Raw genomic sequence first — 25,471 nt, 5'->3', positions numbered from 1 at the left:
AACCATGATAGGGCTGTCCCTGTGATTCCAAGCATGTATTCTAGCCTTTGTAGGTGAACATTGTGGTCTATCATATCGAAAGCTGCGCTAAGGTCAAGTAGCACTAACAGGGATACATAGCACTGATCAGAGGCAAGAAGAAGATCATTAGTTATCTTAACTAGAGCTGTGTCCATGCTGTGATGTGGCCTGAATCCAGATTGAAATTTTTCATATATATGGTTCTTATGTAGATATTAACTAAATTGTTGGGTCACAGCCTTTTCTAAGATCTTTGATATAAATAGTAAGTTAGAAATAGACCTGTAATTTGACAATACGCTAACATCAAGATTTGGTTTCTTGATGAGAAAAAGACTTTCGGTCAGCTTCAAGGAGGTTCTGGACAACTGTGCAGTGACTCAGGAGTGGTTGAGGTGGCTGCGCCCAAGGTGTATTTGGCAGGGGTGGAGAAACTCTTGACTTCAAGTGAGGATATTGTCGGTCGGTGGAAGGAGCACTTTGAAGAACCGGGAGACATGCCTCCCTCACGGGAATCGGGCCGGAGGTTTTCTGGAATGTCAAACTCCATTTCCCTGGTGGAGGTCACTGAGGTAGTTGGCAAGGTCTTCAGTGGCAAGACACCAGGGGTGGATGAGATTTGTCCGGAGATGCTTAAGGCTCTGGATATTGTGGGGCTGTCGTGGCTGATATGCCTCTGCAATATTGCATGGACCTCAGGAACAGTGCGCTTGGACTGGCAGACCGAGGTGGTGTTCCCTATTTTTAAGAAGGGACCGGAGGGTGTGTGCCAACTTTCGGGGTATCACACTGCTCAGCCTCCCTGAGAAAGTCTATGCCAAAGTGCTGGAAAGGAGACTTTGACCAGTAGTTGAACCTATGATTGAGGAGGAACAATGCGGATTCTGTCCCGGCCATGGAACAACGGACAAGCTTTTCACCGTCTCACGGATTGTTGAGGGAGCATAGAAGTTTGCCAACCCAGTCTACATGTGTTTTGCAGATTTGGGGAAGGCTTAATGTATTAATGTATAATTAATATATTCTTTTACATTAAAAATGTTTAAGCATTTATAAACTATGCTTTTGCTCAAATGCTCCATATCAATCCATTCATTTTGGACTCACTTGGGAGCTCCCTCTAGCATTTGAGAAAACCAGGAGTCATTTCAGAGTGGAAATTCTCATCTCTACAAGTTCTCTGCTACTACCACACTGACAAAGTCTGCTTAAAGAGGCTGCCAGTCTAATGACGTCAATTCCGTGTGCAGTAGCATTAGCTCGAGTGTAGCAATGTTCATATTTCACGTTTTTAATGACCTCGTAAATCAAATGATAGTGATATTTGACAGAAGAATATTTATAGGACAAAACGTATTGGCTTCAGATAGTTATTCACCAGAGGTAGAGGTGATCTTTGAAAAAACTATTCATTCTGGTCACAGAGAAATCGATTTTTGACCTGGAGTTCCTATTATGGGCATAAGAATATGGCGCCGGCTACAAAATGACGACACGACTACTGTGGTCTATTGTAGGCTACTAAATAAAACAATTAAAGTACCTGAAAAAATCATGTTTGATCATGATCATGTTTTAAATAATAGTGAACTTTATTTTTAGAAAGTATAAAGTGTAACTGAAGGATTTAAAAGATTTAATAACCCACAACATTAAAACATAAGGGCTGCAGAGAGGTGCACAGCATTCTGAGAATTCTTTGATTTGTTTAGATAGTTCTACGATCAATGCTTGTTTTAATAAATACTCTTTATTGTTAATTAAATTATTTAATCTATATCTAAAGAATGTTTATCATGCTGACTAGATTGAGTAGATTACATTTAGGTTTAAAATAGGCTCCAAAATCTTTTACCACTTTTTTATCTTTTACCAAATCTTTTATTTTTTAATTTCTTTTACCACTTAAGAAAATAAAATCTCTCATAATGTACAGTATCTGTATTACAGGTGTCAGCTGGGGCCGACAGCATACATCCAATTATATTACTAGTGCAATTTGCATGGACACAAATCCAGAAATCCATTGCCTGTTGGACTGTCCTTCAAATGTTTATCTTGAAAGGCAGGCAGATTCCCAAGTCCAAGAACATTTAATTCCTTACTTTTGGTGACTAATAAGTGTTTGAGAAAATATTTTAGTTTAGGGATTAAAGTACATGTTTTCACTGTATATATATATATATATATATATATATATATATATATATATATATATATTGTTGTTATTTGGACCTGAAAATATTTTGTGTGTGATGGTGACACAAACTGTCTAGTTCATTTTAAGCTCTATTTTAAGAAGAGTAGAATCTGCCACCTGTTCCTCCTCTTCTGGGCCTCTTGACAAGTTTGCTTCCCCTGCATCATAACAGTTCATCAACTGTCTTACAGCAGTGCCATTCACAAACTTCTGTCCTGCGTCTTGGAGCTAGTTTTTCTTGAAATACATAGCTTCAAATTTCACTGTGTTATTTTGATAAAGCTTTGAGCAAAACATTTTCTGACATGGCCAGAGCTGGGAGCCCAGAGGACCAGTGGGAAGTAGAAGCTTTTGAGGATGAATTTGGAGAAATCATAAAGACAAGATCAGGTAAGAAGAAACTCACTGTAAGGCGTGCCTGTACTGCTATCATACTAACAGCAAACAAGATTTGTGAAAGCAGCTGTTCTGCATGTTTTACTTCCAAACATTTGTTGTCAAGAAATGCAAAGGTCTTTTATGAAAGACCTGCTTACTTTTACACATCATTTGAAATCTGAAATACATAGTAGTATGGAGGCTATACATTTAATGTAGGATATAATAGTCAATAGGGTTTATACGGAAAACAGGCTTATTTTCTTTTTGCTGATATGTTTATTAATATACCATCATTTTTGTTTAACTTTTTCTCTTTACTGTCTGCTCTGCTGCTTAAGGTTTTTTGACCAGTTTTGATAGAAAATTGTGCTGGGATAGATTTTTTAAATTAACACAGATTTGTGAAATAATTGTCCTAACACCACATCACCTTTCCTGAATTCTGGTTGGGGTTGGAGTGAGCTATATTTATTCTCCTGTTGAAATATGGTCTTAAAGAGCTTGAAATAGCTGCAGCTGCCTGGTGTAAGATTTCAGGAGCCCTTGTTTTAGCCAGTCATATTGTTGTTGGCTAGCAGTTTAGGGTGATATACACTGGGTAAATTTTATCAAGTGGGTAATCCAAGTGTCAGTAATAGTAATAATTGCTGAAATTAGTAAATAGTTTTTAATTATGCGTGAATGGGGTTGAAGAAGGTTAATGGGATGAGGCGTGGGCGCTTGTTGTTTATGGCATGCCCTGCTAAGTATGCAAGTGATCTAGAGCATTTCTCAAGTTGCATGTGAGAGTTTGGCTCTGAAGGTTTGCAACTTCACCCTCTTGCTTTTCATGTGTTCCAAGTTCCTGTGTTTATTGCTCATGCTAGGGTGTGTGCCTGTCCCTCTTAATACCAATTATATCTTGCTGTGGACATCATTTACAACGTAAATGTACGTCTAGCAATTTGCCACTGTTTGACACTGTTAAAAATGTTGAAGACCCAGTCATTATTTATGGCAGTTTCTGTGTATAGAGCTTACTGATCATTGCAAAGTGAGAAATTAACGCTAGTCCAGGTACTGACAGCGTTACAGTATTTAACACTAGAAGTGGTGTGAGATAACGACACTTGAAAACTTTATAAAATGTAAATTTAAGTCAAATTGGTGTGCAGAAATGTTTAACATTTACAATGTTAACATGTACATTCGTAGTGTATGGTTTTGATTATTTGTAATTATACTTTATTCAAACATTTAAATTACAAATTCAATTAGCTTGTTTTACTTATTTTAAACTGTAACAAGATAGTTACAGTTCATACTGGAAAATGGTTATATAAGGCCTTGAAATCTGTTTTGAACCGATTAAATTTACATGCTACAAAGGTCTTCGGGGGGTGGTATTCTACAATGTTTTCTTAATATTGTGTTTTACTTTCTTTTTGATCAAGATTTGCTCATATGCAATATAATATGTCAACACATACCACAGTAGCTTCACAGTATATTTTTCTGGATGTGTGGTCTAATGAACACAAAAATAGCCATAATAACAGCCAAATTAAACATATCTGAACTAGTTTACTATATTTAAGATGTCTGACCTAGTCTAACATATCTAACATATCTGAATTAGTCTAACATATCTAACATAATATATATTGTGTATGCTGTAGTGTTGACATTACCCCCACTGGAACTAAAGATCCTAACCGAAACCCTGAAAACAAGACCGTTATCTGTCCTCCACCAAACTGTTGGCACTGTGCATTTCAGTAGGTAGCGTTCTCCTGGCATCCATAAACCCAGTTTTGTCCATCAGACTGCCAGATAGTAAAGCATGATATGTCACTCCAGAGAACACTTTTCCATTGCTGTAGATTCCAGTGGCAATATGCTTTACACTGCATCAATAGAGGTGATCACATACATTTGGCCATGTATCGTGTCTAACATAGCTGAACTAATCTCACATATCTGACCTGTTCGAGTTTGTCTAGTTGGTGTACTATGGTCTTAACACCACATTATTTTCAGGATTATGTATGTTTAAACTTTGTGGATTTAAAAATGAATTTCATTTTGTTGGTTTTCATTTTAATTGTAATTTCAATTTCACATCAAAACACTAGAAATCTATGAAAAGTTTGAAAAATGATTAACCACTCATTAACAAATTAAATTAATTATTACAATTGTTATTTCTTTTACCATTTTCTGCCACTGATCTGCAGACTGCAGCTGAAACTCCAGAGGCACACTGACAGTATACAGTATACAGCACAACTATTTAACCCATTGAAGAATGTCTGATTCTGATATTTTACATTATACGGTGTAGGGCTTCCTTCATACTCTAATCCATGTGACATATTTTTTTATATTTTTACATTTGTTTAGGTGAAAATTACCCTAACCATTTAATTGTTTTTCTGTGAAATCTCCTGTGGTCTCTTTACTATGCTGCAGCTGACTTTTAGTTTATGTGTGAGTTTAAGTAGTGTTTAAGTTTGGTCACACAGCCTTGACTCAATATGATCCATTTCTCATATTATGGATATTCACTTAAATAGTTTGTGATATTTTTGGCAAATTCGCTGGGCCCTAAATTAACATATATGGCACAGCAGCTTAACATATGATGTCATGCATTATCACATTGCACTGCACATAGAGCAGCTATGTTCTGAAATCTATTTTTGTTGGTGCCTGAAGTTATAAGTACAGGTGGTTGCAAATCCTCCCAAATAAATAATGTGACTTGTGCCATTGGTTGTCATGTTTTTTCTTTATGTCCTGTGCTGCCTTATTGTCTTGCGTTTTGAAACAGCAGGTGATGTTGCATTGAATCTTATGATAGAAAATATCTGTACTTATCTGAACTTAAAAGTGGTTACATACAGTATATAAAGCGCTGTATCATAGTGTGAACAACAAGACCTCAAGATTCAGTTATTTCTATTTTTTTAGTTTCTGCATAAATTATTGGTTGGGATGTAAACAAAGTAATTCAGAGTTGACTTTTGTGAAATGGTTTATACAGTGTTTAAATCACTTTTGAGGAGACGTGCATACTCCATTTTAAAACCAGGATCATGGGAATTAATAATAAGTAAAATGACAACAGTATTAGTAAATCATGTTAAGGTTATTAAGAAGTAAAACAATTACAGTGCTGCAAAGAAGTATTTGCCTCCTTCCAAATTTCTTCTATTTTTGCACGATTTTCACACTTGAATGTTTAAGATGATCAAGCTTTTAATATTAGACAATGTTAAACCAAGTAAACATAAAATGCTGTTTTAAAATTTTATTTATTGAAGGAAAAATGCTATTAGGCCTACCTGGCCCTATGTGAAAAAGTAATTGTTCCCTAAATTACTAAATCAACTGGTTAACAAAATTCAACTGACTATTGGGTTAAATTTCACTAGCCACACCTAAGCACGGACACTGACAGACCTGTTGAATCTAAACATCACTTAAATAGAACCTGTCTGGCAATGTGAAGCAGGCTGGAAGTCTCAAAAAGAAGCACATAATGCCATGTTGTAAAGAGATTCAAATAGAGGTGCTTTACTCAAGGTCACTTCAGTCACGGACTGTCAGTCGAGGGGATCAAACCGGCAATCTTCCGGTCACAGGGCTGGTTCCCTAACTTCCAGCCCACGATTGCCCCACGAGAGCCATTACCCACAAATAAGGAGTGGCTGGCCTATGAAAATTTCACCAGGAGTGCATCAACAACTCATTCAGAAGGTCACAAAAGAACCCAGATGAATATCTAAAGAATTGCAGCAGGATAGTGATCTAAAAAACACAAGCAAGTCCACCTCTAAATGGCTCAAAACAATTCAATCAAGGTTTGGAAGTGGCCAAGTCAAAGTCCTAACTTGAATACCATTGAGATGCAAGACATTAAAGAGGCCATTCATACTCAAAAAAATCTGTGATGTAGCCATGATTTTTGAAATCCTACAAAGAAGAGTGGACAAATATTTTTTGACAGCAATGTAAAAGACTCATCACAAGTTATTGTAAATGTTTGATCACAATTGTTATTGCCAGTGGTGGCACAGCCAATTATCATTTCAGTTTTTGCGGGGCAGTTACTTTTTCACATGGTGATATAGGTTTTGAAAAAATATTTATCTTCAATAAATGGAATAATGGTCTTTGTCTTATATAAAAATTAGTTGGATGCTCTGAAACATTTAAATGTGACAAATTAGCAAAAATATAAGAAATACTTTCTCACAGCACTTAATATCAATTTACTGTAATTTTTTAAAGCAGTGTCCTAATTACATATTGGTTAACTTCAACTGTTATTGTGGCGGTTTATGAGTGAATACTGTTTTGTTTTGTTAGTTATTATTATGAGTAGTAAGTATTTGTCAATAGAGACTTTCCACTTGGTCAGAAAGATTCAGAGGTTTGCGTTTGATTTTTCTGAAACAAATTATGTGCTTGTCTTTACAAAAATCATAAAGCCAGATGAACAGTATTGCTTGCAAAATTTCTGACACACTCAATAATTATCCATAAACATAATTCTCATGCATTTTGTAGGCATTAAAATGTGTTCTTCATTAAATTATTAAAGTATGTGTTGAAAGGTGTATGAAATACTTGTTTAGTAACACCAGAACTGGTTGGTGGAAGGCATTATTTATTGTTGAGGTTTTGGCTATGGAGTACATATTGGTATTTTCATAGTCTCTCTATGGTGGATAAAGAAATGGGAGGTCCATGCTAAATGAGCAGTGCAAAAAGGGGTGTTGCTATTTTTATGAATGTTTGTCATCGCACTAAGACATCCGAAGACTGTCTATTTTTGGTGCAGTGTCTGAAACATGTGACAATCTTCTATTTTGGTGAAGTCACTAAGGTGTTAGGCACAAGTGACATACATCTCATTGAACAATGTCCTTGACAAAATACATTGTTATCACATGGTAATAAATTACCAACAAATGTGTAATTGACATCAAGAAATCAAGAACCTATTTAATTGCTGGCTTATGTGTAATGAGTCCTAAATACAAATCTAGCTAGCAAAAGTAATTGTTTGGCAGTGCTCCTCCTTGATTTGACTACAAGAATTATTTTATATAATATATATTATATATATTATATTTTAAACATTTTGTTTAACACTACCTTTCCTGATAACTAGAACAGTGGTTTTCAATGTGTGGGACAATGCCACAAGTGGGTCATGATTGTCCAGCTATTTTTGTTTAAACCATAAAAATTTTGTTGGAATATATAGACATTCAACGCAAAATAATTTTAAATGACAAATATTATTGTAATAATTTTTTATAAAAAGTGTCAAAATACAAAATACATGACTGATGTAACTGACATAGCTAGCTAGTTGTGTTTATATTTTCACTGCAAGTCAATATAAAAACATTTGTCTTGTTGTCATATGAAATGTGTCCATCATAAATAAATAAATAAATGGTTACATCTTTCTGAGAGCTGCAAAACTTTAGTTTTCAGTTGTGTGGGCCATGAGTTGCAGAAGGTTGTGAAAGATTCAGTTCAACCCTGACCAAACCCACCTAATCCAACTAATGATTGCCTTCAGAAGTCCTTGACTAGTTGAATGATGGGTCTTAGATTTGTACCAAGGTAGATGTCCAAGAGAAGGGTTGGTAAAGATTGCATGAATATCCCTTATACCAGGTGGACTAACAGAAATTATGTGCACATCATAAAGACTGCAATATTCCAAAATTATATTAAGCTGTTTCCAAATAATTTTAAAAATCACTTAATGACACTACCATACAGGCCTTCCTGGCACATCACTTTTTTATACTTTAATTTGTAGTGCCTGTGCCCTGAGTGGTGTGATCATGATAAATAATGCATTGAGAAAAAGGTGGTTACTCACTCAAAATTTAAAATAAGATACCGGGTATCGGTACTGGGTCGATATCAAGCTGCTGGAAGATGCTGAATCAAATATCAGAGGAAATTGTAGAATTAATCTGTTCCAACCCTCTAGCCTGAAATAGCACACACTCAAACTGTGTGATGTGATGCTGTTAGCTGTTATTCTTTTGTAGGGTACTAGAGTATTTGAGTAGTTTGAGCATGATAGCCTACTTGTAAATGCTCATCTTAAGTCAAGCGCTTCCATTAGAAATAATACATTTTCAGTAGTTTGGCATTATTTATTTTTTTAACTGGGAGGGTTGTGTCTTGCATATGTATATTTATTAATCTAAAAAAGGAAATGTATGTATATACACAATGTTTTATATTATAATGCATGTAAGATTACATACAGAGCAGCAGGTAGAATGGAGTATAGAATAGAGTATAGAGTATAGGAGGTAGAATGTGTGTGTGTGTGTGTGTGTGTGTGTGTGTGTGTGTGTGTGTGTGTGTACATATCAGGCACAACATTATGACTGCCTCCTTGTTTCTATGCTCATATGTCCATTTTATCAGCTCCACTTACTATGTAGGTGCAGTTTGTAGTTCTACAATTACAGACTGTAGTCCATCTGTTTCTCTGCATACTTTTAGCCCCCTTTTACCCTGTTCTGCAGTGGTCAAGAACCCCATGGACCAATTGGGTGGTGGTTCATTCTCAGCACTGCAGTATCACTGATGTGGTGAAGGTGTGTTAGTGTGTGTTGCGTTGGTCTGAGTGGATCAGACATAGCAATGCTGCTGGAGTTTAAACACTGTGTCCACTCACTGTCCACTCTATTAGACGCTCCTACCTTGTCAGTCCACCTAGTAGATGTAATTCAGCAACAATAGCTCATTTGCACAGTTTGTGTTGGTCATCCTTTAGTCCTTCATCAGTGGTCACAGGACGCTGTTGGCTGGGTATTGTTGGTTGGCGGACTACTCTCAGTCCAGCAGTGACTCTGAGGTGTGTAAGAATTCCAGCAACAGACCAGCGCAACAGTGCTGTTATCACGACAAAGAGAATGGGCTAATAACTCTGTTTTTGTGAAAAAATGTATTTGAGTAATATTCTCATGGTTAGATTCACTCATCACTCAGTGTACAATCAATGATTTTTTTTTTTTTTTTTTAACAAGGGTAGCAAACCAGTATTACTCAACATTTCAGCCTACTGCATATGTAACATTTTCCATAGATATATTTACAGAGACCACCAGGATTATTTGCATCCTTGTATGAATAATAATAATGATCAAAGTCAATGGCTTTTAAGAGATAAAAGTAAAAAAAAGTATGTCAAAATAACTTTCAATAAGTAAAAATAAATATTTCATTAATATTCAGCTTACCTCTTTAAAATGTCTTTGTATTTGGGCAGAGATTAGTTTACAGCACAGGACAAAATAGGAAAGGACGACCTTAAAAAAGCGAAGCTTAAATTAGGTTGAGCTATAGAAACACATCATAATGGAACCAGTAGCAAAAGTGTTGTGGCGACTTCTTATGCATATTATTCCAAAATTCCGTTAGGTTATCTGCTCCTATTTCTGGCTGGCGCTCGTGTTTGATTCTAACTATAGCCTATAGGCCATCTGCTATCGCTCAGGCTGTGATACAGAGTCCCTTTCTGAGGAGGGATACAACAGTTAAAAGTCAGTCCGCGGCATAAGCTACACTTGGCAGGGGCAGATATCACCGCAGATTTCGGGGAAACAGCAATCTTGCAACAACCACCAAAGTGAAAGAGTCAGTGCATACATTGCCCAGGCGTCCACCTACAGCTGCTGTGTGGAGGATATAAGCATGGAGTTATTACGACGCTGCTATTCTGGCCGAACACACGCGTTGAAGGCTCGCCTGGAGTAATATTCAGTCGGCTCCATTGCTTCAATACAGGTATCGGTTCACTGACACAGCGTGATAAATGACGTCTTTGTGAGAATAGCTCGCTGCAGCGATGTGTTTTGGATTAGATAAGAAGGGAATTCCTGCTTATTGGCAGGCTATTCGAGCCGCCTCTGAGGGTAAGACTAAAATTGGCAGAAAAATGGAAGTGATATATGCTAGTGTTGTACCCTGCTGATCGCGCCTTGTTGTTTCAAGAGAAAGCTGGGTTTGATGGCTTTATTAGGTCGTTTTTGTCACGCGTCCGATTCTAGGTTTAACAACAGATTATCCAGCCAGGCGTATGTCAGCGGTTTCAGGGTGCTGCGTACGCGGTCTCCGCGATACGAAAAGGCTCTAACTGGCACGCGCGTGTATGTATCGTATAACAGAGAGGGGACATACGTCTTATGAGTCATTGTGCTGATAATTGTAAGCAAAGTTTGGTTACATATTTGTAGCATGAATCTGGCCAAGCAGCCCATATTGCTCTTAGATGCCCTCACGCACAACTCATCAACGTGTCGAGGCACTTCTTGGAAATGACAGATTCTTAATACTGTGTCATAGACTTAATAATGCCATGTACTTTGCCAATGATTTGCATTTGAATGAGCTCAAACATTTAGAAGACATTAGAAGTGGCAACGAGGTTGAAATGCATCTGTAGTCTGAAGATGTCTGTAGTTGTGTTTTTCTCTGTTTTGCTTTATTCAGAGAGATTAAGTAGCTAAGGCCCATACCTTCAGATCCGACCAATGTCTTTGTCCGTTACCTCCGGCTCAACCTAGTTACCTTATCATCCTATTTGCACAAGGGCGGATATAATCCAGGAAGATACACGCTAGATTGTGGCGCAGACACACCAGCTGCCACCTGGTTTAAGTCACGCGTCTGATCAGTTGCAAACCTGTATTCATTCTCCCGTCTGTCTGTATGTTTGATCTATTATGTCTGCCCAATTTTAAACGTTCAAACTGACGTAAAGTTGCTGCCTCCCCTTAAAACAGAAAATGGATCACTTTTCATCGCCTTCTTCATGAGAACAGCTTCTCGTTAACAATACACTGAAGGCTGTTGCAACAAAATATTTCAAAGTACTTCAACTGTAGCAGCAGTGGCGTCATCAAATTCATGCCAGAATAAAAGGAAATTTTACTTTAAAATTTAGTGGAGTGAAAGTGAAACTGCTAAAAATGAAAGTATTGAAGTACAGATACTTGAAACAAGCAAAGTAAAATAATAAAGTACATGTAGTTTTATTACTGTCACCACTGGCAATCAGATTACATCTTTCCTATGGCGAGGTAGTTCTTTCATTGTCACCAACAATGCCTGATGATTAATGTATCTAGGCAACATTAAAAGGAAACAAAATATGTAAAAATAGAAAAGTTAAATGTTAGTGCTTTTAACAGTGCCTGGCCATCTGCAACTTGAAATAAATTAAATGTAGAAGAAACTGTCTGCAATATGCAGATGAACTGATGAGGAAGGTCAAGGATCACAGCATACCAAATTTACATATAGCTAAACTGTTGATGGATAAACTGTTTGATATTTTCAGGTATATTTTTTCTTGTAATTTCAGATAGTGAATACTGTGTCTGTTTAATAACTCTTGCTATTCAGAGGATTTGAAGAATTTTTAATAAAAAAAAAATAGACATAACTTATTCGTGCTGAGCACTTGGTAAAATAGTGTATAGTTATTATCTAGTATGCTATAATTTTCAATGTTGTCTCCCCCTTTGAGGTCATCTGATTAAACTTTTGTTTTATGGGGTATATTCCATTTCAGAGTAGCAAGGTCTTGCAAAAGAGTAAAAAGTAAAAACTTTGTGTAACAACACAAAGCACACAAGCAAGGACAGTTTTCTTAGATATGCATGAAATTAAATTAATTGAATGATTGTCTACTTACTCATGCATTTACGATAAATTCCATTTGTCACACAATGTTTTTTGACCCAATCTTGAAATGTAACTGGTGATAAATTAGATCATACGATGGTTCTTTGAGAGCATAGGTTAGAGGTGTTTGGACAGAATTTGGGGTTCTGCCAGATCTTTCTCCATATGCGTGTTTTATCCTTGAGCTTTTTATGACCTGTACAAATGTGTATTAGCAACCCAAGATGAATATGAAAATGTATACACCATTTACAGTAAGGTATATCCAGGATTGGATCAATTCATTTTAGTTGCTGAACAAATATAGTCCATAGATTTAGTTTTTTTTTTTTTTTTGGACCTACCACTAGTGCTAGGTCTGACAACTTGGTTAGTTTTCACTGTATATTTTCTTTTAGCATGTTTCTTAAAATACACCATGTTTCTGAACCAAACAAATGATATGAAACACTTTAGTGAGTTTGACTGTATGAATTTCATATTTGTTCTGTCTCGGTCCCTAACTGTACCATGTTGTTGGCGTCACAGGTGTCTACTGGCTTTGCTTTCTATGCACCCAAGACTTACTACTAAACAGTTTATGACAATTTTACAGAATACACAGTACTGTGCAATTGTCTGGGAGCACCTGTCATTTATTTGATTTCTAAACAATTATTTAATTTCAGCAAATCGAACAAAAGTTGCTGGTTGTCTCTGAACAATAGGTTGTCCATTCCTAAGCCCAGACCTCAACATCATTAAAAGTATTTGGGATTAGTTGGATTGTTAGAAGCAGAAAACGCAGCCACCTTCTAAGACTGAACTTCTAAACTGAAGTTTTGTCAGGTTCAGGACTAAACTTGAAGTATGGGAAAATATCTTTACTGATATCTGAAAAACTGAAAGCAAATCTACTGAACAGAATGAAAGTTGTAATAAAGGCAAAGGATGGACACGTTAAGTACTGAAAAGAAATGGTATTTAACTGTTGAAGCTTGTGTTTTCTTTTTTTTTATGCTTTTTTCCTGACAGTCAAAAATTAATATGGGCAGTTTTGAACATTAAAATAAAAATTAGTGGTCTCAGACTTTTGCACAGCAATGAGCATGTCAGTTCCAGTACATTTACGTAGGTATGTTTAAAAGAAATAATGGCATTCAGAATGAAAGAAATAAAGATTGAAATACACAATTCTTAACCCGAGAACAAGCAAGTAGTATAAGCACTTTGTTATTGCGGATTAGTTGCAAGGCTTAGTCCAGCTTTGTAAAACAAAATCCCTGATCAGTAGTAATTTTATTAGAAATGCCTAATTTCAGTGTGACCAGGATTTATTAATCCTTGCTTCAGCCGTGCTGTTGATCTACTGATTTATTAAAGAGGATATAGGATGTTTAGAAGTATTATTGCTGTAATACACTAGATTTACAATAATTTTTTGTGTAAATACATAATTAATTTAGATTCTGTATATTCAGACATTCTATTCGAGTCTATACTTCCATTTTTACATTTTTTAAGTTTCTTGTTTGATTTGAGGGAAATACAGTATCAAGACAGTTTACATGTTTCATGTTCTACCTAGCATTGGCTTTGGACTGTCAATGGTATTTACAAAAAGACTACAACCCAGACAAGAACTCAGAATGGGACATTTGGGATCAATTTTGTCTCACCACAAAAGACTATGCTTACCCTTAGAAGTATTTCAATTATCAGCAAACTCACTCTGATGTCTTAGAAACCTTGACAGTCAAGCATTTAGTCACCATAATTTATGGAGTCTATGGAATTTTAAGAAAAAGTACAGCCATTTAAAATTATGGAAATACAGAATGGAACATATGGTTCCTAACCTAAGGTCATAGTTCTAGACTTCATAGTCTAGACTTCAATATGCTTAACTATGGCAGAATAATAAAACAGGCATGGATTTTGGTAAATCACACACAACTTGCATGTCACTGATCTATAACTGTCAAAATTGCAATAATGCTAAAATGAATAACTAGACTACAACATGGCTGTTTCTCACACAATTAAGAATAGACTTAAGTATATTAAGTATATGTTCTATTTGAAATGTGTGCATTGTATTTGTTTAAATTTTACAAAGTTATAGTTACACTATACTACATTTTAGCCATTCATCTTTAGTTTCTAATTCCTTTTTTGTGTTTGATTTTGTGATATTTTGTTGGTGACAACATCTGTATCACTTTGTGATTGTTCTTTCCTCTTACTTTGACCAATAGATTCTGAAAAAGAGAAAAATAGAGTAAACTTCCCCATTCTTATCTTCTGATGTTATCTGTCAGTTCTCCAAGGAGGAAGGACATGATGGAGCCTTTTAGCCCAAAGCAGAAACTACCTTAGCTGAAAAACGACAATGTAACGTTAAGATACAGTCTACTGGATTTTTTCATTAACTTTTTTTCATTACTTTCATTATGTTCATGATAAGTTCTTCATTACTTCTCAGTGAAAAGCTTTTCACTGATTTATGCACAAGCAAAATGTCAAATTTCAGTCCTACCAAATTCATGTAATTGAAAAATGACTATGACAACTATACAATGACTATCACAACTATACAAATTTATCTGAGATTATTCTGCCAATCATTTGATACATCACATACCACCAAACAAAGAAATAGATTTTTATAAAAGCAGTTACTACTATATACTACAAGTGTATTTTGGCTTTATACTTGTCTCGTGGACAACATTGTGGCTATGGCAGAATATCATTCCACTATATACATGTATGTTGTTACCAAAATCTTTTTCACATTTGTCTTGGACTTCAGTTATTCATTGTTTCAAGTTTATTTGTCACTTGCACAAAATGTCAGGACATTTATGCATTGAAATGCTTGTGGTGATGCTCAGGTAATTACTCTACAGAAAGTAAATAAGTAAAAGTAAAATATAAAAAACAAATGGAAATATATTAATTTCACACTGATGTGAAGCTATGCTATATTGACAAAAGTATTCGGGCGTCTGCTTTCACACGCATATGAACTTGAGTGACATCCCATTCTTAATCGATAAGTTTTAATATGATGTCGGCCCACCCACCAAGGCTTTCCACAAGGTTTAGGAGCAAGTTTATGGGAATTTTTGAGCATTCGTCCAGAAGCGCATTTGTGAGGTCAGACCCTGATGTTGGACAAGAAGGCCTGGCTTGGAGTCTCCGCTCTAATGTTGGGAGCATGAAATTGTCAAAAATCTCTTGGTCTGCTGAAGCATTGAGTTTCTTTCACTGGAAGTAAGAGGCCAAGCCCAACTCGTAAAACACACCCCACACCCCACCAAACTTTACACTTGGCACAATTCAGTCAGACAAGTATCCTAAAAAAAATCAAGTTAAGTTAAATAGGTTCATTAAAAGTTAAGGTAAATCAAATAAAGCAGTTGCAGACTGGAGGTGGTTAGAGACTAAAAGTTTAAAATATTCATGTGACACCAGAGAGTGAAGCTTTAGAGTTTCCTGTAATGAATTCCAGCTCGCTGGTGCACTGTAGCTAGAAAGCAGATTTTCCCAGCTCTGTAAAAACTCTCCACCCCACCTCATGGGTAATCCAATTACTAGAATGAGTCTGATAAACTGCATTATTGTCATGGAGTATTTCTGTGATGTACGATGGCATATGGCCAGTAAGTGCTTATAGATAAAAAGAAGCGAATATGTCTCCCGACGCACAGACTGAGATGACCAGCCGACTTTTCATATGGTACACAATCATGGGTGTTGTCGAGGTCACCAGTAATGAATCTTAAGACAGCGTGGTATACAGAATCTAGAGATTTCAAAATAGTCACAGGTGCATAAACCATAATCCAGAACTTTAGGAAACTTGTGTGCTTTGGGAAACATACTTTGTTACGATAAAGGGAACCAAGTTTTTGTCTCTGTTTATGTTTGTCAGGTAACGTTTGTTATCATGTTGCTTAAAATGACTTTTGTCATCTAGCCATATACCAAGGTATTTGTGCTCATGGACTCTTTCAATGTCAGATCCCTTCAGGATTGTGATTTTAAAAGTGCTAAAATCAATGTAAGAGGCTCTTGAAAATAGAATATATTTAGTTCTCCTCAACATTTAAAACTAGATTATGGTTGTAAAAAGCCGACATTAAAAGAATGCTGTATTTTATCTATTGCAGTACCAATGTAGTCAGTCAAACAGTACAGAGCAGGATAGTGTCGTCAGCATTTAAGTGTACTTTGCAGTCAGCAATTGAGGTGGCAATGTCATTTATAAATATTAAATTATACTGGTCCAAGGGTTGAAGCTTAAGGGACCCCTTTGTTATTGGAAGTAAATCTGATTTACTCTGCCCAAAGGCCACACGTTGCTGTCTATGGGATTTCTGGACTTCTGGATTTTTAATCCAGTTAGTAGCCCTGAGATTGAAACCAATGTTTTGTTGACTTTTTAAGAGTACTGAATGATCAAAGACTTTAGAGAGGTCAATGCAAATGGCTGCACAATGTTTCTTTTTTATCAATGGCACTGAAAAGATTGTCTACAATGAGAGTAGCTGCAGAGATTGTGCTGTGCTTTTCTTTGAATTCAGGTAGGTAGTCTGATGAGATTGAATTTCTATGCAGAAATGCCTTGAGTTGATCCTTTAGTAAGGTTTCTAAGATCTTGGCTAATGAGATGGGTCTAGTTATAAGATCAGTAGTATCACATCTTTGTGAAATGGACATATGTGTACCGTTTTCCAGATACTTGGAAGTCTGCTTGAAGAAATAGATATATTACAAAAATATATAATATCTTAAAAAATTTGGGGTTGCAAGCCTTAGAAAAAATGGGTCCAAACTGTCCTGTCCTGTACTTTTTTTAGTATTGACGAAGTGCTTATATAATAAATGTCCAGCAGCTGCAAAGCGAGTATTAAATGCTTGACAAATCTCTCTATGATCAGTAAACTATTGATCGTTAATTACAATAGGATTTGGAATGGGCACTGATGTGTTGTTAAGCAAATTAATTGTCTTCCAGAATTTAGAGGAATTTGTAGCTGATTTTGTAAACATCTGGAGGTAGAATTCTGCTTTAGCTTTTCTAATGTAAGAAGTACATTTATTTCTTAGCTGCCTAAAGAAAAGCCAATGGTCTCTGCCACCTTTTCTTCTAGCTAGGGCCCATGATTATTTTCTTGCATTGAGCAAGGAAGATATTTCTGAATTGAGCAAGGAGTTTGATCTATCTCAGATTCTCACGGTTTTATAGAGGTCATGCTTATCTACCACTGACAGGAAAGTTTTGCAAAACTAGTCTATCGCTAAAACGATATATCTGGGATTTTAGATGTGTAGTGGATGAGCACCAGATCATTTAAAAAGTCTTGATCATTAAAATATTTAACATTTCTTTTAACCACCACCAGAGAGTCTGACTTGCATCTGATAGGGCAGAGATCACTTAAACCACGGCCAAAAACACCTATAGAAGTAATTTAATCAGGCCCTTTGGATAAAATTAAGTCTACAAGAGTTGGTTTGCTGGGATCATGGAAGTTCATCCAGGCTCTGTAATTAGTTGTGTTAAATGTAGATTTCCACACACTTCCTTCAGGTGATCAGATGCATTAGTTAACCAATTTAAGTTAAAATCACCTATGATTAGCATTTCTAAGTTGATGTATGAATTTAAAAGCGTAGAGTGTAGAAAGAGATCTATAGATCCCAGCTACCACAAAACTGTTTTTGCGTTCTGTGCACACTTTTAAAGCTAAGAACTCAAAACATTTATCTTTGGATAATGAGAAGAGGTTTTACTTGAATAACAGATTTGGTGTAAATAGAAATTTAAAATTGCTTGGAATAAAATGTCATTGCATTTATTAAAAGTTAAGAACACTAAAGGTTACATTTTATATTAATTTTAAATGTTTATATTTTACAAGTAACTTATGGAATTTAGCAAACAATGTTCATTTTTACCCAATAATATTTGTTACAATAATTATGTGTTAACGTCATTTTTATTTATTTGCAGATGAAAGGGAGGACATACAAAAGAAAACCTTCACAAAATGGATAAACTCACAGTTTGCTAAGGTAAGGTAATTTTCTGATATTTAATTCTGGGTTTGCCAGTTTATAAGGACACCTATCTAGTAAAATTTATTAAGGACATTATCATATATGTGCAGTTCCATCTGTTGCTGCACAATTTATCACCCACCCTCTCTATGGTATTGTTAGAGACTGTAGCTCATCTAATTTCCACACAGTTTGTGTCATCCTCTAGTCCTTCTAGTACTTCTGACCACAGGACAACTTTTTACTGGATATTTTTAGTCAGCACACTACTCTCAGCTCAGTAGCGACACGGATATTTAGATCATCTGGATTTTGGATCTGCAGCCTGTTGACTCTCAAGATGTGGAAGAAAAAGTTAATGCTTAGATAATTTTTAAGCTTGAAACTAAAAGATTATTGTCAAACTGTTTCTAAACTTGTTACGTGTTTGGTAGATTATTTATTTGTTGTAACAATGCTTCTTGGCAATAAATCTTATACCATTGGAAAACCTGTTCACTTCCCTTTTAAATGGTGCCACATTTGTAAGGAACATGCATTTGTGGGATGAGCAGTAGAGCTGAGTATGTTGGTTGCACCCATGAAAAATTAGCCAAATCCTCTCTGCTAATGCCAGACAGCTTATTCTGCCATTGACTTGCTTGGTGTTTGGTGGACTGGATAATTGAAGTTTGAAGAAACAAAACCCATATAGGCAATTCTACAATTTATTCATTTAACTAACAGGAGCCTCTGCAGCGTATGGGATAGAACCATACACAGCCACAACAGCCTGGCACCTCCTCCTCATGCTGGTCACCAGCCTGGTCACACACTGCTGTGGGATAGCATCCCATTCTTCAACCAGCATTTGTTGCAAGTCAGTCAACGTGGTTGTGTTGGTCACTCTGGCACAAACAGCACGCCCAAGCTGATCCCACAAGTGTTCAATGGGGTTGAGGTCAGGACTGCTGGCAGGTCATTCCATCCTCTCCACTCCTAAATTCTGGAGGTAGTCTCTGATAAAACCTGCTTTGTGGGGGCGAACGTTGTCATCTTGGTGGATAAAGATTGGTCCCAGACTGTGGAGATATTGTGGGATTGCCACTGGTTGCAGGATTTCATATTGATATCTCTCTGCATTCAGATTGCCTCCAAGCCTTGTTTTTCCAGTGAGGGAGATGCTGCCCCATATCATCACACTGCCTCCACCAAAAGATGTTATTCTATCGGTGCAGCATAGTGTTCTCCGCGTCTTCTCCACACTTTGACCCTACGATCCAGCTGCCGTAGGCAGTATCTGGTCTCATCGCTGAACATAACTTTCCTCCACATGTTCAGGTTCCAGTGCATGCGTAGCCGACACCAGTGCAAATGGGCCTGATGGTGAAGGGCAGTCATGGCAGGCCTCCTGGCAGCCCAATGAGACCGGAGATTGGCTTCTTAGGATGCCCACTTCTCGGCCTGTCTCTGACATCCCCTGTTATATGGAACTTGGCCTTCAATTTGGAGATGGTACTAGGGTTCACACCAAATAATGCCACAACTTGGCTTTGTAGAACACCAGCTTGAAATCTGTCGCACTGGCCCTATCCAGATCCAGTCAAACGTGTATATAATATATATTATATCGTATATATTATATCGTATTATAACGTATATATAATATATATATACTGCTCAAAAAAATAAAGGGAACACTCAAATAACACATCCTAGATCTTAATGAATGAAATATTCTCATTGAATACTTTGGTCTGTACAAAGTTGAATGTGCTGACAACAAAATCACACAAAAATCATCAATGGAAATCAAATTTATTAACCAATGGAGGCCTGGATTTGGAGTCACACACAAAATTAAAGTGGAAAAACACACTACAGGTTGATCCAACTTTGATGTAATGTCCTTAAAACAAGTCAAAATGAGGCTCAGTATTGTGTGTGGCCACCACGTGCCTGTATGACCTCCCTACAACGCCTGGGCATGCTCCTGATGAGGTGGCGGATGGTCTCCTGAGGGATCCCCTCCCAGACCTGGACTAAAGCATCCGCCAACTCCTGGACAGTCTGTGGTGCAACGTGGCGTTGGTGGATGGAGTGAGACATGATGTCCCAGATGGATTCAGGTCTGGGGAATGGGTGGGTCAGTCCATAGCTTCAATGCCTTCATCTTGCAGGAACTGCTGACACACTCCAGCCACATGAGGTCTAGCCTTGACCTGCATTAGGAGGGAACACCAGAATGTGGTCTCACAAGGGGTCTGAGGACCTCATCTTGGTACCTAATGGCAGTCAGGCTACCTCTGGCGAGCACATGCAGGGCTGTGCGGCCCTCCAAAGAAATGCCACCCCACACCATTACTGACCCACTGCCAAACCGATCATGCTGAAGGATGTTGCAGGCAGCAGATTGCTCTCCATGGCGTCTCCAGACTCTGTCACGTCTGTCACATGTGCTCAGTGTGAACCTGCTTTTATCTGTGAAGAGCACAGGGTGCCAGTGGCGAATTTGTCAATCCTGGTGTTCTCTGGCAAATGCCAAGCGTCCTGCACGGTGTTGGGTTGTGAGCACAACTCCCATCTGTGGACTTCGGGCCCTCATACCATCCTCATGGAGTCGGTTTCTAACCGTTTGTGCAGACACATGCACATTTGTGGCCTGCTGGAGGTCATTTTGCAGGGCTCTGGCAGTGCTCCTCCTGTTCCTCCTTGCACAAAGGCAGAGGTAGCGGTCCTGCTGCTGGGTTGTTGCCCTCCTATGGCCTCCTCCACGTCTCCTGGTGTACTGGCCTGTCTCCTGGTAGCGTCTCCAGCCTCTGGGCACTACGCTGACAAACCTTCTTGCCACAGCTCGCATTGATGTGCCATCCTGGATGAGCTGCACTACCTGAGCCACTTGTGTGGGTTGTAGAGCCCGTCTCATGCTACCACGAGTGTGAAAGCACCACCAACATTCAAAAGTGACCAAAACATCAGCCAGAAAGCAGAAAGGTACTGAGAAGTGGTCTGTGGTCCCCACCTGCAGAACCACTCCTTTATTGAGTGTGTCTTGCTAATTGCCAATAATTTCCACCTGTTGCCTATTCCATTTGCACAACAGCTGTGAAATTGATTTCAATTTCAATCAGTGTTGCTTCCTAAGTGGACAGTTTGATTTCACAGAAGTTTGATTTACTTGGAGTTATATTGTGTTGTTTAAGTGTTCCCTTTATTTTTTTGAGCAGTGTACATATATATATATATATATATATATATATATATATATATATATATATATATATATATATATATATATATATCCATCCATCCATCCATCCATCATCTTCCGCTTCTCCGGGGTTCGGGTCGCGGGGGCAGCATCCTGAGCAATGAAGCCCAGACCTCCCTTTCCCCAGCCACTTCCACTAGCTCCCTGGGAGGGATTCCGAGGCGCTCCCAGGCCAGCTGGGCGATATAGTCACGCCAGCGTGTCCTGGGTCTTCCCCGGGGTCTCCTCCCCGGTGGACTTGCCTGTGACACCTCCCAAGGGAGGCGTCCAGGAGGCATCCTAACAAGATGCCCGAACCACCTCAACTGGCTCCTCTCGACGTGAAGAAGCAGCGGCTCTACTCCGAGTCCCTCCCGGATGACCGAACTTCTCACCCTATCTCTAAGGGAGAGTCCAGCCACCCTGCGGAGGAAACTCATTTCAGCCATTTGTATTCGCGATCTCGTTCTTTCGGTCATTACCCAAAGCTCATGACCATAGGTGAGGGTGGGAACATAGATCGACCAGTAAATCGAGAGCCTTGCCTTATGGCTCAGCTCTTTCTTTACCACAGCAGACCGGTAAAGAGCCCACATCACTGCTGACCCAGCACCAATCCGCCTGTCAATCTCCCGCTCCCTTGTACCATCACTCGTGAACAAGACCCCGAGATACTTAAACTCCTCCACTTGAGGCAAGAGCTCGTCCCCGACCCAGAGAGGGCTCTCCACCCTTTCCCGCGTGAGAACCATGGCCTCGGATTTGGAGGTACTGATCCTCATCCCGGCCGCTTCACACTCGGCTGCAAACCGATCCAGTGAAAGCTGAAGTTCACGGCCTGATGTCCCCAATAGGACCACATCATCTGCAAACAGCAGCGATGTGACCCTGAGGTCACCAAACCGGACACCCTCCATCCCCTGACTGCGCCTAGAAATTCTATCCATAAAAATTATGAATAGAATCGGTGACAAAGGGCAGCCCTGACGGAGTCCAACTCTCACTGGGAAAAAGTCTGACTTACTGCCGGCCATGCGAACCAAGCTCCTGCTTTGTTTGTACAGGGCCTGAATGGCTCGTAGCAAAGAGCCATGTACCCCGTACTCCCGAAGCACCTCCCACAGAATACCCCGGGGAACACAGTCGAATGCCTTCTCCAAATCCACAAAGCACATGTGGACTGGTTGGGCAAACTCCCATGAACCCTCGAGAATCCTGGAGAGGGTAAAGAGTTGGTCCAGTGTTCCACGACCAGGGCGGAACCCGCACTGCTCCTCCTGAATCCGAGGTTCGACTATAAGCCGGACTCTCTTCTCCAGTACCCTTGCATAGACCTTACTAGGGAGGCTGAGGAGTGTGATTCCCCTGTAGTTGGAACACACCCTCCGGTCCCCCTTTTTAAAAAGAGGCACCACCACCCCAGTCTGCCAATCAAGTGGCACCACCCCCGATGTCCACGCAATGTTGAAAAGGCGTGTCAGCCAAGACAGCCCCACAATATCCAGAGCCTTGAGGAACTCGGGACGGATCTCATCCACCCCTGCAGCCCTGCCGCCAAGGAGCTTTTTAACTACCTTAGCGACTTCGGCTTCAGTAATGGAAAAGCCTATTCCCGTGTCCCCAGACTCTGCCTCCTCACTGGAGAACGTGTTGGTGGGATTGAGAAGGTCCTCAAAGTATTCCTTCCACCGCCCAATGACGTCTTCAGTCGAAGTCAGCAGCACACCATCTCCACTATATACAGTGCTAGTGGCACACTGCTTTCCCCTTCTGAGTCGCCTGACGGTTTGCCAGAATCTTTTCGGAGCCGACTTAAAGTCACTTTCCAAGGCCTCACCGAACTCTTCCCACACCCGGGTTTTTGCCTTGGCAACGACTGAAGCCGCAGATCGCTTGGCCTGTCGATACCTGCCAGCTGCCTCTGGTGTCTTACAGGCCAACCATGTCCGGTAGGACTCTTTCTTCAGCTTGACGGCATCTCTCACCTGGGGTGTCCACCACCGGGTTCGAGGATTACCGCCCCGACAGGCACCAACTACCTTGCGACCACAGCTACAGTCAGCCGCTTCAACAATGGAGGAGCGGAACATGGCCCATTCTGAGTCAATGTCCCCCACCTCCCCCGATATCTGGTCAAAGTTCTGACGGAGGTGTGAGTTGAAGATCAATCTGACAGGTTCTTCTGCCAGACGTTCCCAGCAAACCCTCACTATACGTTTGGGTTTGCCTGGTCTGACTGGCATCTTCCCCCACCACCTGATCCAACTCACCACCAGGTGGTGATCAGTTGACAGCTCAGCTCCTCTCTTTACCCGAGTGTCCAGTACACATGGCCGCAAGTCCGCTGACATGACTACAAAGTCAATCATTGAACTGCGGCCTAGGGTGTCCTGGTGCCATGTGCACTTATGGACATCCTTGTGTTCAAACATGGTGTTCGTTATGGACAAACTGTGGTTTGCACAGAAGTCCAAAAACTGAACACCACTCGGGTTCAGATCAGAGAGGCCATTCCTCCCAATCACACCCCTCCAGGTCTTACTGTCGTTGCCCACGTGAGCGTTGAAGTCCCCCAGTAGGACAATCGAGTCTCCAGGAGGAGCACTTTCAAGCACCCCTTCCAAGGACTCTATGAAGGCTGGGTATTCTGAACTGCTGTTCGGTGCATAAGCACAGACAATAGTCAGGACCCGTTCCCCAACCCGAAGGCGTAGGGAAGCTACCCTCTCGTCCACCGGGGAAAACCCCAACATACAGGCGCCGAGTCGAGGGGCTATGAGAAAGCCCACACCTGCCCGCCGCCTCTCACCATGGGCAACTCCAGAAAAGAAAAAAGTCCAGCCCCTCTCAAGGAGATTGGACCCAGAGCCCAAGCTGTGTGTTGAGGTGAGTCCGACTATATCTAGCCGGTATCTCTCGACCTCGCGCACCAACTCAGGCTCCTTCCCCGCCAGTGAGGTAACGTTCCAAGTTCCAAAAGCCAGTTTCAGCAACCGAGGATCAGAACGCCAAGGCCCACGCCTTCGGACACTGCCCGATCCACAATGCACCGCACCCCTACTACTGCCCATGTACTCATACTTCGGGCTGGGCCCGGCCGGGCACCATGAGTGAATGCCCGGCCACCAGACGCTCGCTGGCGAGCCCCTCCCCCAGGCCTGGCTCCAGGGTGGGGCCCCGGTAACCCTGATCTGGGCAGGGTACACAAGTCCTGCTTTGTTGTCCTCATAGGGGTGGTTATGGATCACACTTTGTCTGGCCTGTCACCTAGGACCAGTTTGCCATGGGAGACCCTACCAGGAGCTTTTGCTCCAGACAACATAGCTCCTAGGGTCCTTCAAGCACACAAACCTCTCCACCACGATAAGGTGGTGATCCATGGAGAGGATATATATATATATATATATATATATATATATATATATATATATATATATATATATATATATATGTTTACTGTGATCTACAGCATTTTTGCTGGTGGTTTAATTAGAAGGCTAGAAGGCAAATGCAAATAAAATATTTTAAGTACCTCTTACAGGATGGTGCAGTTTTTGTCTTGTATTTGTTAAATTAACCTACTTCACTAACCTAATATTATTGTATTTGACATTAACTGGGTTAGTTTTTTTATCTAGACCCATTTGACTTTAATCTTATTGCTGATGTGAACATCAGCTTTGATCCAGGCTGTCTGGGGTCATTTTGGGAAATTATAGGTATATTATTCTGTCTGAAACAGCCAGTCAAATCCCTTACTCTGGTAAAACCAGCCCAGCTTTAACCAGGCTTTAGGTATCACAAAATGATGTTAATTTATGCTATTCACAAAGTGATGTCTGCCTACAACAGCACACTAACAATCTGCC

The 25,471-nt window shown here is 39.5% G+C and overlaps 1 protein-coding gene across 8 annotated transcripts in view; it reads left to right on the top strand.

Annotated features, from left to right (window-relative positions):
* The first annotated feature begins 2,423 nt into the window (after nt 1–2,423).
* Nucleotides 2,424–25,471, top strand: part of dmd (dystrophin) — a 177,924-nt gene continuing 154,876 nt past the window's right edge. For 5 of the 8 annotated variants that reach the window (XM_017717729.2, XM_037543617.1, XM_017717727.2 and 2 more), the window contains exons 1-2: nt 2,425–2,611; nt 18,327–18,388. In XM_017717729.2, coding sequence (XP_017573218.1) covers nt 2,527–2,611; nt 18,327–18,388 — 147 coding nt within the window. In that variant the 5' untranslated portion in view covers nt 2,425–2,526. Of the gene's footprint in view, nt 2,612–10,268; nt 10,421–10,532; nt 10,549–18,326; nt 18,389–25,471 lie in introns of those variants that run through there. The other 3 variants (XR_001858753.2, XM_037543614.1, XM_037543613.1) reach the window with 3 other exon arrangements.

This window comes from Pygocentrus nattereri, chromosome 12 (genome assembly GCF_015220715.1).
Source record: "Pygocentrus nattereri isolate fPygNat1 chromosome 12, fPygNat1.pri, whole genome shotgun sequence".
Lineage (NCBI taxonomy): Eukaryota > Metazoa > Chordata > Actinopteri > Characiformes > Serrasalmidae > Pygocentrus > Pygocentrus nattereri.
This window is presented reverse-complemented; position numbering and strand designations above follow the sequence as displayed.